We start from the raw sequence: 21,337 nt of genomic DNA, 5'->3' as shown, positions 1-21,337 counted from the left end.
TTTTCGTCCTTTTTTTCCTTACTTTTCCTCCTTCCTTCCTTATTTTCTTCCCTCCCTCCTTCCTTCCTTTGCTGCATTCATCCATTCATTCATTTATTTCTTTTTTTCTTTCTACCCTTTTCATTAATTTTACGTTATCTTCCTTTCCCTTCAGTTCTTCCCTCCCTCCATCCATCCATCCACTCATCTCTCTGCCTCTCTCTCCCTCCCTCCCTCCCTCCCTCCCTTCCTCCTACCAAGGCAGAAGAGGTCACAGAGAGGTCACCAGCGCCACCTGCGTCCCACCTGGGGGTCACCTTGAGGTCACCTGTGCCTTGTTGGACCTCTTGACGGTAATGGATGTTGTTTACGATGCTGGATGTCTCGTCTGCTTCTTCCTCTTCTTTTTTTCTTCTCTTCTCACAGTTGATAATACGCCTTCAAGAGAGAGAGAGAGAGAGAGAGAGAGAGAGAGAGAGAGAGAGAGAGAGAGTTATCACCCCCTATCAATACGTCATCTATAAATAGGAGAGAGAAAAAATGCAGGAGTCAAAGAGTGTCTTCGGGGGAGTCTGTTTCAATTACGTCCCGCCTTTCATGACTCAGGTTCCGACCATGTGTGTGTGTGTGTGTGTGTGTGTGTGTGTGTGTTTTGATACGTTCATTTCATATTGAGGAGAGAGAGAGAGAGAGAGAGAGAGAGAGAGAGAGAGAGAGAGAGAGAGAGAGAGAGAGAGAGAGAGAATCACTAAAGAAGAAGCGTAGTGTGTAAGCAGCCAGCGTAATTGTAGGAGTAGGACTGGTCACTGAACCTCACTGTAGGAAGGTTTTGGCGGAAGTGAACTGAATTACGTCGCAGTGGGCAGTAGCAACAAAAGACCGTCTGTTTCTCGTTTAATACATGTTAGCTACAGGACACGGTCAGGAACTGGACTTGTCCATCACGCGCGCTAATGCTCCTAGTGGCGGAGCAGCCGCTTCCGACTTCCTGACTGTTACCAGCAAATTGAAGTTTTATAAGCAACCCATCACTCCTAATGGAGCCCGACCAGTACCACTTCCATTTTATAATTACAATTAAATCACCTCATCCTTTAATTAATTACAGTTACAATTACCTATACTATAATTGCATTTTCAATTGCAATTACAATAAAACTAATTAATTACATTTCAGTTAAATTACAATTACTCCAACCCTAACACCAACTACGAGAACGCACTCACCCAGCTGAATCTGGCCACCTTTCAGGACCGATACCACATAAACCTTACCAAATTCGGCAAATCCCTCCTCAGCAACACCCGCCATAGAGACCTACTCCCCCCCCCAAGCCCCACAAGACACCTCAATATTCTCGTCCCGGTCAGAGCTCGCACGGACAGATACCGGCTTAGCGCAATACCGGCACTTGTAAAGGCAATAAATACCTCCATGATCACACGACCACACACACACACACACACACACGCACCAACCATCCTTCCCCACTTCCCCCATTACTCATCATATAAATCTCATTGTATTTTGTGTTTTTTCAGCCTTATGGCTGCCAGCAAATGAATAAACCAATTATTATTATTATTATTATTATTATTATTATTACTACTACTACTACTACTACTACTACTACTACTACTACTACACACACACACACACACACACACACACACACACACACACACACGACTTCCTGGAAACATTAACCCTGAAAGGCGCAAACTCTTATTCATTTTAGATACAAAGAAACTTAATCCCTGAAAAAAAAGGTATTCACGTGACTGAGACATTCATAGAGAGATTCATAACTTTAAAAGGCTACATATTATAACCTAAGACCTAGCAACACCACCACCACCGCCGCCGCCACCATTACCACCTCCACCAACGCCCCCACTACCGCAACCACCACTACCACCACTACCATGGCTACTACTACACCATACTACTATGTAATCAGTTCGCACGATATGACCAGCAACCCTATAATAGTACGTTTGTTTTTCTTAAAGTTTCATCAGGATATCTTCACGCTATGCCTGTTCCCTAATCCATGATGCTCGTGTCCTGTCTCTTGATTATTTACTAAGGTAGAAATGCAGCATCATGGCTGCCATTTGGTATTTTACTAATGTGTGGACCATGCACGGAGCAAACGGTTGTGCTCCGCAGTGTTGTTGTTAGAAAACTCGCTACATAACCGAGAGGTCCAGGGTTCGAGTCCCGGGCAAAGTGAAGATAGATGGGCAGTCTTCTTTCATCTGTGGCCCCGTCCGCCCAGCAGTGAATGATTACCGGGTGCAAGTCGGGGGTCACACACACACACACACACACTTATATTAAAGTTACCCCTAAAACATTGGATTTCTCTCATGCTGTTCTAAGAGAAATTAGTTTTGTAAAGGCTAAGTGAAGAAAATTGTGTTTAGTACCGAAGAATGAAATCTGCTCTGTGCGTGTGTGTGTATTAACGTTTCATGATCAGGCGATCATTTTCTTGTCCCGTATCAGATAATATTTTTGCGAACTAACGCTAATCCAAAATACTTCATTAGTAGAAAAACTGCAACATAGTACTGCTTGTGTACAAGATCCATAAGAGGAAATGGATAAACACGACTAAGACTGGCCAGTAGGATAAGCTAACTTGGTGAGATAAAGTTTACAGAAACGGTACAGGTCACTTCGGTCAGAGTTGTTTTCCCCACCCCCACCTTCTCTCTCTCTCTCTCTCTCTCTCTCTCTCTCTCTCTCTCTCTCTCTCTCTCTCTCGTGCGCGCGCTCATTTTTGTGTTATTTAGTGTAAATCAGATATAAGAAATAAAAATAAGAATCCCGGGATTTCAGTCAAATTCCCTGGAAAAGGTTTTTCCCTTCAGCTCTTCTTCGAGGGAGGAGCCCTCGTGGCGAGGATGGACAACGAGCTCAATGCTGTCCAGGGGGTTAAACTCTTCTTCAGCCAGAGCTTCACGGCGCTACTATACTTATGATAGCCAAGTTGAACATAAAGTACCGTATGTTTCCCAGTGTGTACGCCCTCACATCAGTGGAAAAAAATATTATGCTATGAAAATAATTTACTATACTAGGTATTGTAAAAAATAATGTTATATTAGCAGTCATTCTTTTGATGATATATTCTTATATTCTTTACATTTTCCAGAATATTTTTTTTCTGATTTACACAGATTTTACAGAGAGAGAGAGAGAGAGTTATCGATATGACGGTCCCTTATCATCGTATGGCTGGCAGTGGTGCAGAGCTTAAAGGTTAGATAAAAGCGGCGCCGTGCAGTCATCTGAGTAGCCGACCCTTGCGACCAGCCACTGAGTTACATGGTGAGTGAATAGCATTATCTCTCTCTCTCTCTCTCTCTCTCTCTCTCTCCGTGCTAAATGTAAGGTTTCAGCAGTGGCAAGTCTTATGTGATGGCCGCTGGTTTTCTTTGGTTTGTTTAGCCTCCACGCCAGGGAGACGGTATGCCAGCGAACCGTTCTGGTGTTGTTTGTTGCGGGAGGAAAGGATGTGTTCTGCGGCTGAGAGAGAGAGAGAGAGAGAGAAAGAGAGAATGCATTACTTTTATTATGCTGTTAAAACTAAAAGGAACGTCACTCCGGGAGGACGCCCACAAAGCTCTTGATTAGGGATGTAGTATTTGGTATTGGAAAGGTGCCTGCAAGGTGAATTGCTTAGAGGAACTTCATTTATACATTCATTATTATTATTATTATTATTATTATTATTATTATTATTATTATTATTATTATTATTATTGTTGTTATTACTTCTACTACTATTACTACTACTACTACTGCTACTACTACTACTTCTACTACTACTACTACTAATAATAATAATAATAATGCTAATACTAGTCCTACTACCTCTACTTCTAATACTAATATGGTAACAATGAATACATAAATAATACACGGGGTCAGATCGCTCACACACTTCCTTCTCAGCGGGAGGGCGTGAGGCAGTAGGGGAGGGAAGACCGGGGCGGGAAGGAGGAGTTATGGATGAGACGAACTAAAAAAAGACTAGCCTACAACAGATAATAAATATAAGACAACACGCAGTCAGGGAAGCAGATCGAAACATATAAGAGAAGAGAGGAAAAAGTGCAAAGAAACGGAGGTGAAAAGGAAGAAGAAGCAAAGTAAGCGAGATGACGGTAGGCACAGAAGGGAGGCGAGTGAGAGGAGCGAGTGAGGGGAGGATGCTGTTAATGGAAGGGAGAGGGCGGACGGAGGAAGAGGCAGATGACAAGGTTAGCGTGAGGATTGTGGCTGGAGGGAGTGATTATTGTCGTGTTCTGAACCTCTGTAGACTTGCTGGTGCTGGTGTGAGTATGCTGTAGTAGTAGTAGTAGTAGTAGTAGTAGTAGTAGTAGTAGTAGTGGTGGCGCTATTCGTAGTCGTAATAGTAGTAGTAGTAGTAGTGTAGGAAGAGAAGGATAAGTGGTAGTATGTAGGTAAGTAGTAGAGGTTATTTTTCCACATACGAGGCGCCTCAAGGGCAAAACACATACATAAGAAAAGCCTGTCGTTGTTGCTGTTGTAAGAGTTGATAAAGCGCTCAAGATATATAAGCCTGCACTGCGCTATCTATTCAGTGGCGATAATGGCACTAATAAGGTGTGTGTGGGTAGTTTATGAGTAGCTATAAGTAGCAGACTAACGTGTGATAAGGGTTGATACGTGAGTACGAAATCCATAACCACCAATTCCGTTAAATTTACTAAGGGCCCTACTTTTTTTTTACTTATTAACTTTTATTTTACATCTCGTGAATATATTGTAACTATCAGCATATATTTTTCTTATGCTTTTCATCGGTACGGTTTTTTTTCTTCTTTTTTTTTGCGAGTTTTCCATATCTTACTGGAACTGTTTATTTTCAGAGTGCTGTATCAGGATTTAGAATTATCTTACCTTTACTTTCATTTCTTTCCCCTATCTCCAAACCCTGTCAAGGACTCTTCATTATCTAAAACCCTTTGCCCCACAACCCATCCCTCCCGCAAATACATCAACGCCTCTCATGAAGGTATTATAAGATCACAAGTCTTTCCCTTTTCTACGGATTGGTCTCCATTATATAAAATCCTCTGGCGCCTTCCCTCCCTCTCAAATACGTCAACAGATTTTTTTGTACTTTTTTATTGACCTATTATGAAATCACAAGTCATTCCTGCTGATCCTGCTTGACATTGCCTACATTTCGCCTTTATTACAAGCACTTCATCCACCTTGACCCTATTTTGTATGACCCTTTTCTCTTCTATTCTGGAAATTTTACATTACGAGGTTCTCCTATGCGCATGATGTAACTAATAATGCCCTCATGTCATCCATCGCAAGTGCTCCATTAATTTGTGCATGAGTAGACCACTTGTAAACCTTCTTGGCCGGTCACTCTATTACGTACACAACCCTTTCATACTTTTTGGATCTTCTACATCATTACGAGACCTTCGATCGTATACCACAATTATTACCTATTTACGTTCCTGTTCTAAATTTTGTACGATCTTTTTCTCTCCTTCGTCGGATCTTCTGCAACATTACGAGGCTTTCCTATAATCCTCTTTTCTTCCCGGTGTTTCGCCCGTGTATGTTCTTGGCCAGTCGCTCTCGTAAGTATCCCCTCCCTTTTCCTCCTATACAGATAAGTCAGCAACCATGTCACAGGAGGAGGCCCCAGGTGTGCTTCAGCCCGGCCAGGTGATCAAGCCCGTGATGGAGGAGGAAAACGCCAAGGCCTTGGCCCTCAAGCTTTTCGGCCTCACCGTCACCTCCATCAAGGAACTCAACAGCTATGACGACAGAAATTTCCTTATACAGGCAAGTTTTGTTGCGTATGTCTTGTTGTGTTCATATGTGCTGTAGTGTTGCTGGTGGTTGATAAGGTTTTTCTTTCTTTTAGGAGAATATATATATATATATATATATATATATATATATATATATATATATATATATATATATATATATATATATATATATATATATATATATATATATATATATATATATATATATATATATATATATATATATATATATATATATATATATATATATATATATATATATATATATATATATATATATACACACACACACACACACACACACACACACACCTAGATTTACCCATAAAACTTTATCAGGAGTTTTCCTATGAACTTGCTACCCCCCTTGCCTCCATCATAAATGCCTCCCACACTCAGAGTAAATGCCCCACAGATTGGAAAACCTCATTCGTCACTCCCATCCCCAAAGTCACCAACCCCACCTCACTTAATGAACTAAGACCCATTGCCATCACTCCAATCCCGAGCCTGCTTTGTGAAGACTTTGTATTTAGCTGGGCATATGATACTATTCATTACAAAATTGATCAGAGGCAGTTCGGCAACGTTAGAGCCTCCTCCACAACACATTGCCTCATTAGTTTCCTTGATTTCATTCTTAAAAACCTGGAAACCAGAAAAACTTCCTCTGCCCTCGCCTTTATTGACTTTCGGAAAGCCTTCGACCTGGTTGACCACACCACTGTCATCACCAAGGCCATAAACATCGACCTGCCCTCCCACCTGACATCCTGGCTGGCGGACTTCCTGACGCACCGGCACCAAGCTGTGCGTCATCAGGGCTGCACCTCCACCCTCCAGCCCCTATCTGCTGGGGTGCCACAAGGGACGCGCATGGGTCCTCTTTACTTCCTTATTCTGATCAACAGTGCACTGTTAGACGCCCCTCATCGTTGGAAGTACGTAGATGATTCTACAGTGGGCATCTCCATCAACAACACAGCCCCTGACTACACGCCCCTACAACACATTCTGGACCGACTGCAGAGCTGCACGCAAGACAACCACGTCACCATCAGCACCAACAAGACGGTGGTGATGCATTTTCACACCTCCACCACTGCCATCCCACTGCCAGCCCTGGAGGTTGGCCCTCACCAGCTGCAGGTGGTTGAATCCACCAAACTACTTGGAGTCACCCTAGACAGCAAGCTGAGCTGGGGCAAGCACGCCACCAACATCATCAGGGCGGCTTCCTACAAACTTTTCATGTTGAGGCGCATGAAAGCACTGGGAGCCCCCCAAAGGTCGCTCAAGGACCTGTATACCACCTTCATCCTTCCCAGACTCCTTTACGCCTCTCCTGCTTGGGCTTCCTCCATCAACAAGACCCAGCAACGCCAATTAGAGTGTGCAAAGGCGTGCATGCAGACAGATTCTGGGCAATTCTTACACTAACTACGAGCATGCACTCACCCAGCTGAATATGCCCACCCTACTGGACCGATACCAGACAAACCTAACCAAATTCGGCAAGTCCCTCCTCCACAACCCCCGGTCAAAACTCGCACGGACAGATATCGGCGATACCGACACTTGTGAGGGTCATTAACACTTCCAGGACCACATGACCCCTCCACTCCAACACACACACACACACACACACACACACACACACACACACACACACATCACCCTTCCCCACTTCCCCCATTACTCACCACATGAAACTCATTGTATGGTATTTTTGTGTATTTTCAGCCTTATGGCTGCCTACAAATGAATAAACCATTTCTTATTATTATAATTATGATTAAAGTTTAATTGAGATTTAATTTTACTCCAGATTCTGAATTAAAAAATCTATATACTGATGATCTGTTCATAAATAGTAGTATTTTAGCACGTAAACTGAAATGCAATTAAGTAAAACGATTTTAATTATCTGGAGAAATTGTAGTGACTAAAATATTATATATATATATATATATATATATATATATATATATATATATATATATATATATATATATATATATATATATATATATATATATATGCTTGTCCACGTTGTCTGTATAGCCGCACTTGGCGATGGACTGAGTGGCACCGAGGCCTCCAGGTTGGCAGTTTGGCCCTGCTGGGGGGCCGTATTGTTAAGGGTATAGGTAAAATTGCGCCCATCTCGCACAGGTAGACGAAAGTTTCTTTTTTTTTGTAGTTTTCGGGGTGTTATGAAATAATCTAACTTTCTGTCACAAACCATTGAATGATTGACTTTTCAATGCCTGTTGTACACCCGCCGCAGCCCGCAGCTGTGTCGCAAAATAACTCGAAGAGAGTTTGATTGATTGATTGATTGATAGTTTATTGTTGCAGGTAAACAACAAAGGAGAAGGGAAGAACATGCCGTCCCAACCCCCAGGCAAAACATAATGTGATTATAGAACTAGTAATACATGTGGAGATAACACACTCTCTCTCTCTCTCTCTGTGTGTACTGAACTGCGTAGCGCCGATTACCCCACCTCCCTCCCTCGTTCTCTCTCTCTCTCTCTCTCTCTCTCTCTCTCTCTCTCTCTCTCTCTCTCTCTCTCTCTCTCAGTAATATCAATAGCCCAGCCTCAGCACCAGATCATAGGATGCACTAACCCTACCATAAGTTTGGGTGCAGAAACTTGATACTTGGGCATTGTGAATGCTGGAGGGACTACCATCCTGACACCTCAAACAAGCTGATTGGTGACAGACTCACTAACAAGGGATCTAAGTCTACTCTTAACATAATTATAGGTGTACTCAACACCTGGGTGTACAGTGAGATCATCAGAGGCAGCAAGAGCAAGTCTGTCTGCCTTTTCATTATGGGGCAGCCCAACATGGGAGGTCACCCAGATGAAGTGTGCAGTAGCACCACAGCGCTCTAGCAGGCTAAGGGCACTAAGGCACTTATTGACTATATCACAGTCAGAGGGGGAGGAAGTTAAAAGTGCATACAAGGCACACTGGCTGTCAACAAATAGGTAGGCTACACAGTTTTCCTTAGAGCACAGTGATGTTCAACTTGCTTACAGTTTCTACATTTCACTCACCGTTTACAAAGATCACAAGTGGACAGACTAGAACAAATCCAGGCAAATTAACGTTTTTTTTCCTGAAGTGTATCCCCCTATTGCGCATTCATGATGGACAGCAGAGCGACTTATTTCTGCGAGGAGGTATTTCTCGTAACACCAGCCGGTGAACTGGCCCACACACACCGCTGCAATGTACCCGTCCTGCGCTGCGTATTTCCGCGCCCCACACCAAGTGCCGAATAAACCAAACATTATATAACACAACCTACCTAACTGGGGGGCTTAGCCCCCTCGACCCCCATAAGCTGTGTCAGTACCGACACTAACAAACACTTGGCCATTTTTTATTATAATTACGTCCTGGATTGATGCATAAGACTTTTTTGTGGTATAAATACGTTCTTCATTTGAATGGAAAAAAAAAAATATATATATATATATATATATATATATATATATATATATATATATATATATATATATATATATATATATTTGACTTTTCGTTATTCTTTCCTAACTTCAAGGTTGAGTCTGACAGCACCAACCCTCACATCACGGCGGGTCGTGCAGATGGCTACGTCTTGAAGGTAACCAACACTCTCGACTCCAAAAACGCAGGGGTGATGGCTGCACAGAACGAGATGATGCTCTTCCTCCACGCCAGAGGCATCAGGGTTCCGAAACCAGAGAGAAATGTGACCGGCTCTCATTTGATTTTTGCAGAAATCAGTGGTGACAAAGGTACGCACCTATCTACGGTATTGGGAGGGTTTTAATAATTTGCTACTTGTGGTATCTTTTATGTAGTAATATTTCCATTAATGTACACATCTCATCGATCAGGTGTGTAAAATCTGCCTCTATTGGCTGATACTACATTGTATATAACTATAATGGAAAGGAAATGACGTCAGTTTTCAAGAAGTGATTGCGCCGAAGTAGAGGACAGCACCGTCACCTTCTTTCTTCCCTGTGGTATGAGCAGCAGGCGAGGCGGGCGGGGAGAATATCGTGAGACTGCTGACCTTCCTCCCCGGCAAGATCCTCTACCAGGTGCCGTACACCGCCCAGCTCTTCTTCGAGGGAGGAGCCTTTGTGGCGAGGATGGACAACGAGCTCAAGGTAGAGTGGAGGCAGGGCCGATGCTGTCCAGGGGGTTCAGCTCTGCTTCAGCCAGAGCTTCTGTCCAGTTTTACTCTTTATTGCCAAGTAGAACATAAGGTGTGTTCACCAAATTTGTAGTCCCTTACATTTTGGTATTTTTCGTTAATTATATAACCCAATGGAGGAAGGCGGAGCATGCCGCGCAACCCCCCAGACGGCTGGTAAGTTGATGGGAAAAAAATACTCAATCAATCAATCAATCTACTAAAGCATAAAAAATAAACTGCAAAGTATTGCCAAAATAATATTTATGAGCAAGCATTCTTTTTATATTTTTTTTTATTTTTTTTTATATTTTCCTGAGTATAATTGTTTTTTTTCTGATACGGGCATTATGTGGAATGGTGCTGACGAATATTGGACGTTATTTATTTATTATTTATTTATTTATTTGTGTGTCTGTGTGCCCTTGACCACTGCATCTGCTGTAAAAAGAAAAAAAAAACGCTACCTCGATCATAGTTTTCAGCGGTGGTAAAAATGTATGTGTGCGTGTTCTCTCAAAGAAGCCACACATTAAGCTTGTATTTTCCAAGGCCTTTTGAAGAATATTTGCTTGCAGTTAGTATGGAAATTAAAATGCGGAGCTTTCCTTCCTGAACACACAGCTGTCTTATTCCATGGGATGTAATATTGGCTGCAGATTCCCTTTAATTCTTTGGTGTCTGGATGTGTTTGTCCCCGTATTACAATTTTGGGTATGTTTGCCAGACCATATGTGGTATTCCAATTAGTACTGACATCAAGAGAGTTATAGTCAAAGTGATGAAGGCTTACAAACCCTCAGCTTAGTATTCCAGAGTAATATTTTTCTCCTGACTACTCAATCAAATGGTATGTAGGAACTAGCGAACTTACTCTAAATTATTGAACCATGCCAGTTACCATTAATCAGAGTCATCATCACCTCCATAACGAGCCAAACACTTCCTCAGGACTTCACCAACGAGGCCCTGAGGCAGCGACGCTTCATCTGGAGCCTTGAGAGTGCTCCCGGGTTGTCCAAATTCCTGTTCGCCGTGAATGAAGGAAGGAGGCAGCTGGTAGAGGAGGTGCTGGAGGCGTGGCAGAAGATAGTTGTGCCGCTTCTGCCCACACTGGAGAGAGGTCAGTCACCTTACCGACAATGGCAAATTGGAAATTTTTCTATATAAATATAAAAAACATTCTCATTTTAATTGTTTAAGGTCTTGGAAGTTATTTCAACACTTAGTAGTAGTTAGAAGTCTTCCAAACATTCTAGCATTATGCCTTTGTTTCCAGGTTTTATTCACGGAGACCCCAATGAACAGAACATCATTGTCAGTGCCACTGATGAAGACCCTTCCACCTACCACATTGATGGCCTCATAGACTTTGGCGACATTCATCATTCTTGTTACGTCTTTGAACTGGCCATCATCATCATGTACCTAATGCTGGAGGTCAGAATAATGTCCCCAAATGAGGTTGCAGGACACATACTTGCTGGCTACATCACACAAAGAGCTGTCACAGAGGATGAATGGAGCATCTTAAAGGTGGGCTGTCATGGATGCTGTACTGCAATGCTGAATACCTTCACTTAGACTTGGATTAGATGCATCTCGTGGCTCCCTGCAATATAAAACTAGACTGGTACTTTGAATAATCAAATATAACAGCACTTATCATGTGATATCAGTAATTACTGAGTGAACTTTTTTTTTTTTTTTTTTTTTTTTCTCTCCTGCACAGGTGTGCATTGCTGCTCGCTTTGCCCAGAGCCTTGTTTTGGGCGCCTACAGCTACATGCAGGACCCGGGTAATGAGTATCTGCTGACATCAGCAGCACGAGGCTGGGAAGTGCTGGACTCTTTTTGGCAGACACCCGAAGACCAACTTCTTGCCCAGTGGAAGAGCACACTAAAGAGTTACCAATAGAAGGATACATGTCAGCTAGCTTCAGTCCAGTTTTCTACCCGGTGTGTATCATGGAGCGTTTCAGTATATCAAAATGGAACTTCAAAAACTGTTGTCTACTTTTCATCAGACATAATAATGGGGAATGTAAATCAGCAGTCCTGTTAACCAGGAAGTGGGAAGTATAATAAGAGCTCAGTAAACCTCATTTTGCTGAAAGTTTTTAGTATAAAATTGTCAGTTTTTATGGTATGACTGCCTTAAGTGCCTTAGGATTACCTAGTTGCATGAGTCTTTTCTAGACAATGGCACCAAGAACAGAGGCCACAAGCTTCCCAAGGTGCACGGTCAAGGTGAACATATTTATCTCCCATGTACTTGTAAAAAAGAAAGGTGAAAAGAATGTTTATAGACCTTATGACTTTTAAGTAAAAAATGAAAATTCCATATCCATTCATGTTGAGAAATCAAAATGCCTGGTTGCTATATTTTTTACTTGCATGCTGTTGACCATGTGTTTTATAGAAATTTTACTCAAGTGGAATATTAGGGTACAGACATACAGCATAGGTCAACCAGCATGAAATTTAACTAAACTACAAAAGTTGAGCCTCTGTCCCTACTGTGCTGATGCCAGTCCTCACTGCCCCTAAAGATGGCCTAAAGGGCATTGTGCAGAGTACCAGAATGGGGCATGGATGGCTTTGGTTGACACACAAGCTTTTCTTTAACTTGAGGAACAAAAAAAGGCCTTTATATCTCGCCTCAAAAAGCCTTGGCATGCATAACCACTCCAAGGCTACCCAGAATACAAAACTATGCCAACTTAATGGCATGGACATTTTCTTCCCTCTTATAATGCATCAAATCAGTATGTTCATTGTGTTTGACAGGACAAAATAACTTGGAAGTTTTATAATAGCTTAACAGCTACTTTTATCTCATTACATACTGATGCGATTCAAAACTGGATGGTAAACAATAAACCTATAAAAACACTTTTATTAACAAACCTATCACAAGTGCATACAGTGGTTCTCCACACACTACACATATATAATCCCTTAGTGCCAAGGGAAGTCCTAAATATGCTTCATATGAGCCCTACTCATATTTCCCATGTGCTCATTTAATTGCATATTAGTCATTTCTCTATAAAATGATAAGACGACATAGGTCAAGGTGTGATGATATGTGATGTCGGTGAGGTACAGAAGCTGCCCAGCTGTCTCCTAGAAGAACAGGTCTGCCAAAGGGTAACGGATGAACAGTGCCAGGCCTGAGCAGAGGGCCTGCAGCACCAGCAGCTTGGTGGTGAGGGAGCCTTCGTGCTGGGGACCCAGCAACACCAGCACTAGGTTGATTAGAGTCAGGTTGTTCATCTGACATAGCTCCCCATCCTCCCCTAACCCTTCCTGTAGGTCCACCAGCTTCAGCCACCTCAGCAACCTCAGGGCTGCCATGACCTGCCACCTGATGCTGCCACCCTTGAACTCCACCACACTGGGCTCCAGCTTGTCCACTTTCCTGTTGTACCTGAAGAGGCAGGAAAAGGAGCTTTAGCAGAAGTCATCTTGAATAATGCAAAGGACTAATCTGTATATATATGACTAAAAATACTCTTTTACCTGGATATCTTATCAATTTGTTCAACATTTGTGACCAGTTAGAAAAATTGTATCCCTGCATCTGGTGAACTTTTTGAATACTGACTATAACTATATAGTGCTAGAATGTTATGGGACTGTAAGGAATGCAAAAAATATAGTAGGTGCCTCCCCAAGAATGCAAAAAACAGCTGTGGGTGTCTCCCCAAGAATGCAAAAAACAGCTGTGGGTGCCTCCCCAAGAATGCAAAAAACAGCTATTTTTAAAGTTTATTTTTTGTAAGAGCTTGTCTAATAAAAGTTTTACAGAAATTCAATCAAGTTCTTATGGTATAAACAGGTAATAAATTATTCCAATAAAAAGTGTGGAATTATGGTAAACTGAAAATAAGTTGAATTTGCAAATTCATTTTGACAAAAAATTTCATAGAACAAAAGTTGTTTATCAAAGATACAAACACAAATACAGTATGTAAAATTTGGTGAAAAAATCCATTTATGGAAGTGGATGACTGAAGAGAGGGTGGGGCCATGTGTCCTCCATCCATCAAACTTGCCCTGTGACTAAGCTCAGCTGCAAGGCATATGACTGTGTGTATCTTGGCCTAAGATTGCCAATTAGTGTATTTCCAATGCAGGAAAATAAAGTAACGAGGAAAGAATGGAAATAAAATAAAAAAAGAGGTGTCTGCACACGGCACACTTGTCATTTTACAGAACCCACCAATATTTCTGTCTGCAGGTCACTCGTTCTTTAACCCGTGCAGTGTTTTGTACGTATACAGGTACTTAAGGAAGTGTTTAACGCATACTTATACCTTTGCCCTTTTGAACAGTTAAGCTGGTGTCATTTATGTTTTTTATCTTTAATTCGTTACTCCAGGAGTATTAAGGAAGATACTGGAAACTCATAAAGGCAATGTTTTTCATATATATGCATAGTTATTGAGAAAATTCATGCAGGTTGCAAATTTCAAGCATATTTTGTGAGTGCTTTATTCCTATTTCCACATATATGGTTTTACTATTTGAAAAAATATTGAGTAAAGCCTACGAATAGAGGTTAGATTTCAAAATAATCGGAAATGAGAACTGGTGATTGGAGACAGCATTGTGTTATTTCACCTTTGTGGTGTCGTAAACTCCACCTTGCACCGTCTGCTGTTGCTGACTGACCATCCAGCCATTTTATGTTACGTTTTTTCCCATATATTTCTATGAATTTGTTATGTAAAGAGTTATGTATTAATCATATTTACTATATGCTTGAAGAAAGTGTGTAAAAGAAGCATAATACAGGTAACTCTCGATTTACGCGAGTTTGATTTACGCATTTTTAAAATAACGCAGGGTCCAAAATCCAAATAAATGTTTAATTTACACATTTTTTCACTTATACGCGATATTTTATGGAGTGGCCACCAGATGTCTCACGCAACTGGACTCACACTGCACCGCGGCCACACAGCTGAGCTCAGTTCTTCCCGTGCGCCAGTTGAACAACAATACAGTACCCACGCTGCCACGCTACACAACAATAGGGGAGTGCAGGTACCAGCTATACAGTACAGTACTGGTACCAGACTGCTCGGTACCAGTACCAATACTAGCCAGTCGCTCATGGTGTCCCTCATTTCCTCACACGAGTGAGGCTGAGACTGCGTGCCTGAGTGGATATCTCGGTGATATGGATATTCTCTCTCTCTCTCTCTCTCCACTGAATGAAGTGAATATTTATTTTTCGATAGAAGCCTACCTCTTGTTTGATTTACATTGTTTTTGATTTACGCGACCTCTTCAAGGACACAATACTCGCGTAAATCGAGAGTTACCTGTAACAGCGTACAAAACTCTATACATAAATTTCACAGTTTTTTGTGTGACATCTTGACCTCCGAAACGGGGAAATAATGCAAATAAGAAGCGCTGGGAAGCAACACTTTGAGTTATCACATGATATTAACCACATCAACACAAGGACGCGTATACTTCGTCCTTGCGTTCCCCATACCATATCCAAGGACACGCATACTGCGTCCTGGCTTGCTTTTGCCAATATACGAGTTATTTTATCTCTATATTTATGCTTATATCTCAAAATTATCAATTAATTTATGTTTCATTTAATTCTGCATGTTTTCATATATAATAAATGATGATTATGTTGAGTTTATGGCTGAAAACTTGTTATATTCAATAGCGACATTTGAAATTTGGTGCGTGTGGCGATCTCAGACACGGCGCGGGGCGCTGTTTTGGCCCGGCCGTAGGGAAGGGGTTAATATATAAACATCAATGAATTTGTAATTTTCTGGAAATTTTTTAGGAAAAAAAATAATGCAAAAAAAAATTAACCTGACATGACCCATTTCCATACCCAAAGTCAACACTCTGTGGGTTAAGGGTTGATGTCCTCACAAGAAAAAACTACAAAAATCAATAAATCCTAATGGGGATGGGATTGTTCTCTTGAAGTGGAACACAATGAATTATTGCAGATTCTCTTTATCAAGAAAAATTTAACCTGGTGATGAGAAGTAGCCCCCTTTTGAGTTACTTAAGGATAACCATATGCTGAAAACTGAAAATTATCTATAGTGTTAAAATATACTGTGTGTAGACACCTACAGTGGAAGGCGATGTCTTGGGCACGGCACAAGGTGGAAGAGCTGAGGGACTGAGTACAGGAAGTTGAAGATCTGTGGGATGAAGAAGAGCAGCACAGTCTTGCTGAAGTGTCCAATGATGGCAACTACAGCAAAGGTCATGCCAGCAAAGTAGGTGAAGGTGTCTCCCACAAAGGCTCTGGCAGGATAACTGTGTGGATAATATGAACTGTAAGCTATACTGGACAGCAGGCAGCACTGTACATGCTGACAGGATGGTAAAAATGCTTTCCATATCATACATTGGACAAGGAAAACTGAGCCTTTTTACCTTGAAATTTTTTTTTTCAATGCTTCAAGAAGAAATAAAATATATGATGAAAAACTGCATCAAGTTTGTGATTTCACGTTTTTGTTAATAACTAAGTTAATAGTCAATACTAAAAAATCTACAGGGATGATGCCAACACATTAACCAATGCAAGTAATGCAGCGGTCATGCTCACCGGTTGTAGTAGAAGAGGCCCAGTGAGGTGGTGATGAAGGGAATGATGACACATACAGAGAAGAAATGGGACCTGGCCTGGAAGCCCCCTAATTCCATGATGTTAAACACTGCCACAGATGCACCCACTACCACAGCCTGCCCACTCTCTAGGCCATTGATACCAGCATAGATGTTGATGGCATTGGTGCAAAACACAGCCAACATTGACATGTAAATGTAGTACAGCACACCTGAAGAAGGGGCAATCTATGAGAATGCCATTTCAATGTATCATATGTATGTTACAAACAAACTGGACCAAAGTGTTTTGTTTTACAGTGTTCCAACAAAAAAAATTCAGTCACCATGAGCTTAATAATCTAACAGTTAAAAAAAAAAAAAAAAAATAAATAAATAAATAAAAAAATAAATTTGGTTCTATGCATATACATACATAAAATAACAATTAAACCGTTCTCTTGCAGTGACATGAAAAAAAAAAGTGAAATGAACCAAGCAAATAAGCTTGACAGCAGAAGAATAGGGAGTATATATTTGTCAATCAACAGATTATATTTCATTCTACACTATGTACAATGCTTCATAGCAATACCAGGTATGGAACTCACCTATGTTGAGTGTCCCACCCATCCAGGCACGCAGCAGGCGGGGCACAACAACAGTGGTGGAGCCCTGGTTGATGTAGTACACCATGAGGAGTGGCAGAGAGGCAAGTGTGGGCAGCACCAGCTTGTATCTGAAACATGACAAACACTGATACAAACTTTGCATGTGTTAAAATTACCGAGTCATCAGATGCAGTTCGTTTTATTGCAATTAAATGTGATTACAGTAACAATATGCCATTAGTCTGCCTGCAGAGCTATCTACAAATAACAATGTCAATTGAATATCATGTATTTACACTTACAAATCTAACTTTGGCAAAAACCTGTAAGATAAACAATCCCAACATTCTCACCTCCATTTGAGATTGAGAACATCATCAGCAAATCCAAGGAACAACATGCAGCAGATGGAGAGCAAGGAGGTGAGGTACTCGGAGAAGGCTGCATGTGGGAAGGGCTTGGATGAATTTATGAAGTGTTGGCCGAATGGAACACCCAGGAACAGAAACATGATCACCAGGAACACTGACCCACTGACCATCCCCATGGATTCGGGTCTGCCAAGAAGATAAAACATTATTATTATAACATTTCCCTTCCTTCTGAGGTTGGATGGATTACTACATGAACTACACTTGTTTACCTAGTTTTGATGAAAATGAACCTGATCCTATGGCTCCAGCAACTTACCATAAATGAAAAGCTAATAGCTAACAATTGAAATAAAAATATGTTAGCTCATAGTAAAACCTTGTTACTAAAGTCATCCTGTTCATTATCAAAACAAAATTCTCATTACTTAATAATATTAACCCTTTCACGCACCACAACGTGAGTCGCGGCAAAATGGAATTGTCTACATGAGCTTTTGACTCGAATCGCATCAAAAACTTTTAAAAATTCACCAAAAATAGTTTTTTTCAGAATCGCGTCAAAAATTTTTGCGTCGAAGATCCTAGCTAGCCCTATAAAATAAAATAATTGTCAACTCTTGCATGCCGTTGGATTTGAAGTCATAATTGTCCATGGTTTAGTTGCCTCTCAGCAGGCAGCCTGTGAGCGCGACTGTCGTCATTTAAATTGTTTTTTTCAGAGTCAATAAACTTCTCTATTTATTTGCATTTCTTGATATTTTTTTCTTTCATAAGGCAGAATAATCTCTTCCAAAACCAAAGATCTATAATAATGCCAGGAAAAAAGAATACTCGTGGGTGAAATCGATAAAATTTTCGGCACACGGTCAGGCCATTCCGTGAGGCCTCCGAGGGAGCCCCAGACGGATGTCGCAGTGGAAAGAGAAACTTATTAAACTTTTGGTGCATGAAAGGGTTCATGTTGTCTCATACATATTTGGAAAATTCCTTGGGATGTGTTCAAAGCAGTGACATTACCTTTTATTTTTATGTATGTAAGGTCCATTTTACTAAAAAAAAAAAAAAGGTATTGTTTTGTATCGGGAACACTAGATCTAGGCCAGGCTCTTTCAGACCTTTAATTACACCTATAGCTTGAGTGTACTGAGAGAATGTGACTTACATTTTCTTGGTGCGGTCTGCCTTGCAGAGGTCGCGGCCAAAAAGTCCTGCATCAATGAACATGGAGGAGAGTGCAGGGATGGCCCTCAGAACCACCCCAACCCCCACCGCTGACAGCACTACATTTATGCACAGTGGCACCAGCATTTCTGAGGTGAGATAATTTTGGTTAATGTTCAGTGTTTCTCTTTCTCATTCAAGTTTACCTCCACATCTTTGTTGCAGGAAACCCTTTCATACTATTATAAATTTTGTATGTAGTTTCCTACCCATTTTTCAATTCTTTTCTGTAAATAAAGGTAAAACTTCAGAATAACACCCAGATCAGGGTAGGCCACCACTGAATCAACTTTGGATGTGCCACACTGCATTTTCTTAAGCTAACAGCACCCCAAGAGATAGTAACCTATCACCACAAAAATAGTAACCTATTGTCACTAAGGGTAGTAACCAACTGCTGGAAGAGTAGAAACCTATCACCAAAACTTATAAACCTATTGCCACTCAACAAGTTACTTATATCTATTAAATTAGTAATTTGTGATGGAAACAATGATCAAAATGGTGATGAGCACATTAAAATCCATTTAAAAAATTGTGTCAACCACCTGAGTAAGTTTAATGAAAGGTATACGGTATATATCTATATTTACACCCTTCACAGCCCAGAGTTTGACACTTTTTTGATAGATCTTATACTATTGATCTTTCTTTTAACAGTCTCTTGCAGAAATAGCTAAATGAGGGTGCTGAAGGAGGCTGAAGCCTCCCCTCATAGGTTTTGTTGGGTTTGGTTGGGGAGGGGGGGTCAATGCGGAAAGCTTGCCCCGTTAGGTAAGGTTAGGTTTGTCTGGATTTGTTGAGTTTATATATTTTCAATAAATATACAATTGATACACTTTGCAACGCAGTTTTCACCATGGCAGTTGAAGCGGTGGCTCATTTCAGTAGTGGCTGGGTCCGCCTTCCCCATGACCTTGTGAGGGCTCGTGCTTATTTTTCCTTGTTCCTGCATAATGTGAGGACAAAGTTGTTGCATTTCTGGTGAGTGCTGATGTTTGTTACTGATTTGCATGTTTTCACAAAAATCCAAAGTTGGGGAGGGAACAGGGAGATTCATGAAAAAAATTACTTCTGCAGGGAATAATTAGCAGATTAATCAAAACACGTCAAGACTTACCTAAATATCAAGTTTTGCCTGTCCTTGAAAGACATGCGAACTAAAGATATTTACCGGGTGTAATTCTAGTAACACCAATATAATATATAAGTATGTAGTGCCACGGCAACTAAGCCTGATGGGCGAGCCTCCCATAACTCCCTCTGCCAGGGGGGTACCTCTTTGGCCAACTGATTAAGGAGTGGCTCTCCCGTTATGCTGGTCGCTGGTTCGATCCCCGGCGCCAGCAAACCTTTCCTTGTCTGGATTAATTTCTCAGGTGTTTTGTTACGTGCAGGTGGTCGTTTGAGTGTAGAAAAGATAAAATTCTGGTATTTCAAGTAGACATGGCAATACACTCTGAGCCAAGACTTATGTGAAAACTACAAGCAATTTCTGTGTAGGAGACCATTCTGTTACTCTGAATATTAGCCAATGCTTTAAGTAAACATTTTATTGCTATGTTTTCTGTAATCTTTCCCCTTAGAATATCCGAAAGAGAGATTAAGTAAACCTAACCTTGCCAGGGTATACAATTGATCTTCTCTTCTCTGAATGCCATTGAGCTGCTTATTCACAGTGGTCTGGTTCCTCCGGGCCACTCTTGCTTCCATGTAATCTGAGTGATGGAGGTGCTCAACTGTTTGGCGTGTGTTGCATAATGAGTCAAGTGACAGCTCTTATCTGCCGACCACCTGAGTCAGCGAAGAGCACAACCAATATCGATGTGGAGATAGTGTTGGTGAAGACTATAATCCATGACAGTGAGGTAATGTGTTTCAAAAGGTGCTATACAAGTAAACAGCATCCAGTGGGTAGTCAAAGGCAAGTACCCGAGTCAGCCTGTGCTCACCATAGTCTGAGGGTCGGTGCCACGCGGAGGCCAGCCAGGCGCCGAGCAGTGCCACTCCCCCCCCGCCCCCGGACTTATCGGCACTGTGGCCCATCTCTCCTCCAGTCACAGCCTCAGACGTGTCCACTGGCCCATCTCAGGCACTGCGCACCCCCTCCACTTCCTCGCTGGTCAGGGCTGAGGGTTTGTTTACATCATGCCCAGTGTTGCCAGATGCGCTTCTTCTTCTTGACATCTCCCCTCTATACGCATTCTTTTTTGGTCCCACTTTATAGTAGGCGTGGGATTGCCTTTGTAACGGCTCCCACTTATGGTCCTAGTTCTTGATTCTTGATTATTGATTGGCGTTGTTGTGATAGGCCGCTTTCACAGTCACTTTGTTTATATTGATCGTTACCAATGGCGGCGATCGGCTCTATAGTTTTCCACGTGAAACTGGCCGATGGGGTAGTGGCGGCTGCAGGAAGGGAGAGGTGTTGAGAGTGTGTGGCAAGGTGCGGGGCTAGGCTAACCCCCGCACCGCCACCTACCCAT

At 41.6% G+C, this 21,337-nt stretch overlaps 2 protein-coding genes across 7 annotated transcripts; one reads left to right on the top strand and one right to left on the bottom strand.

Annotated features, from left to right (window-relative positions):
- The first annotated feature begins 3,184 nt into the window (after positions 1-3,184).
- On the top strand, positions 3,185-12,925 carry LOC127008987 (hydroxylysine kinase-like). 3 transcript variants are annotated; one of them, XM_050881546.1, is made up of 7 exons: positions 3,185-3,319; positions 5,655-5,830; positions 9,407-9,623; positions 9,868-10,004; positions 10,982-11,153; positions 11,310-11,566; positions 11,763-12,925. In XM_050881546.1, the coding sequence occupies exons 2-7, from the start codon at positions 5,669-5,671 to the stop codon at positions 11,946-11,948; spliced, it is 1,131 nt and encodes a 376-aa protein (XP_050737503.1). In that variant the 5' UTR covers positions 3,185-3,319; positions 5,655-5,668; the 3' UTR covers positions 11,949-12,925. The 3 variants fall into 3 exon arrangements, with proteins under 3 accessions (XP_050737503.1, XP_050737504.1, XP_050737506.1); XM_050881547.1 differs by lacking the exon at positions 3,185-3,319 and adding an exon at positions 4,232-4,329; XM_050881549.1 differs by lacking the exon at positions 3,185-3,319 and adding an exon at positions 4,234-4,254.
- On the bottom strand, positions 12,915-21,240 carry LOC127008986 (UDP-N-acetylglucosamine--dolichyl-phosphate N-acetylglucosaminephosphotransferase-like). Of its 4 annotated transcripts, none has more exons than XM_050881544.1 (8): positions 20,804-20,849; positions 20,470-20,569; positions 18,793-18,940; positions 17,610-17,813; positions 17,257-17,384; positions 16,647-16,878; positions 16,163-16,351; positions 12,915-13,463 (listed from the first exon to the last, which is right to left on the bottom strand). In XM_050881544.1, the coding sequence occupies exons 2-8, from the start codon at positions 20,510-20,512 to the stop codon at positions 13,160-13,162; spliced, it is 1,248 nt and encodes a 415-aa protein (XP_050737501.1). In that variant the 5' UTR covers positions 20,513-20,569; positions 20,804-20,849; the 3' UTR covers positions 12,915-13,159. The 4 variants fall into 4 exon arrangements, with proteins under 4 accessions (XP_050737501.1, XP_050737500.1, XP_050737499.1 ...); XM_050881543.1 differs by lacking the exon at positions 20,470-20,569 and adding an exon at positions 19,710-19,800 and having other exon boundaries at positions 20,804-20,821; XM_050881542.1 differs by lacking the exon at positions 20,470-20,569 and having other exon boundaries at positions 20,804-21,237.
- Positions 21,241-21,337: the final 97 nt, after the last annotated feature.

The sequence above is a fragment of the Eriocheir sinensis genome, chromosome 39 (assembly GCF_024679095.1).
Source record: "Eriocheir sinensis breed Jianghai 21 chromosome 39, ASM2467909v1, whole genome shotgun sequence".
Classification (NCBI taxonomy): Eukaryota; Metazoa; Arthropoda; class Malacostraca; order Decapoda; family Varunidae; genus Eriocheir; species Eriocheir sinensis.
The sequence above is the reverse complement of the archived record's forward strand: the minus strand, read 5'-3'. Positions and strand labels throughout refer to the sequence as shown.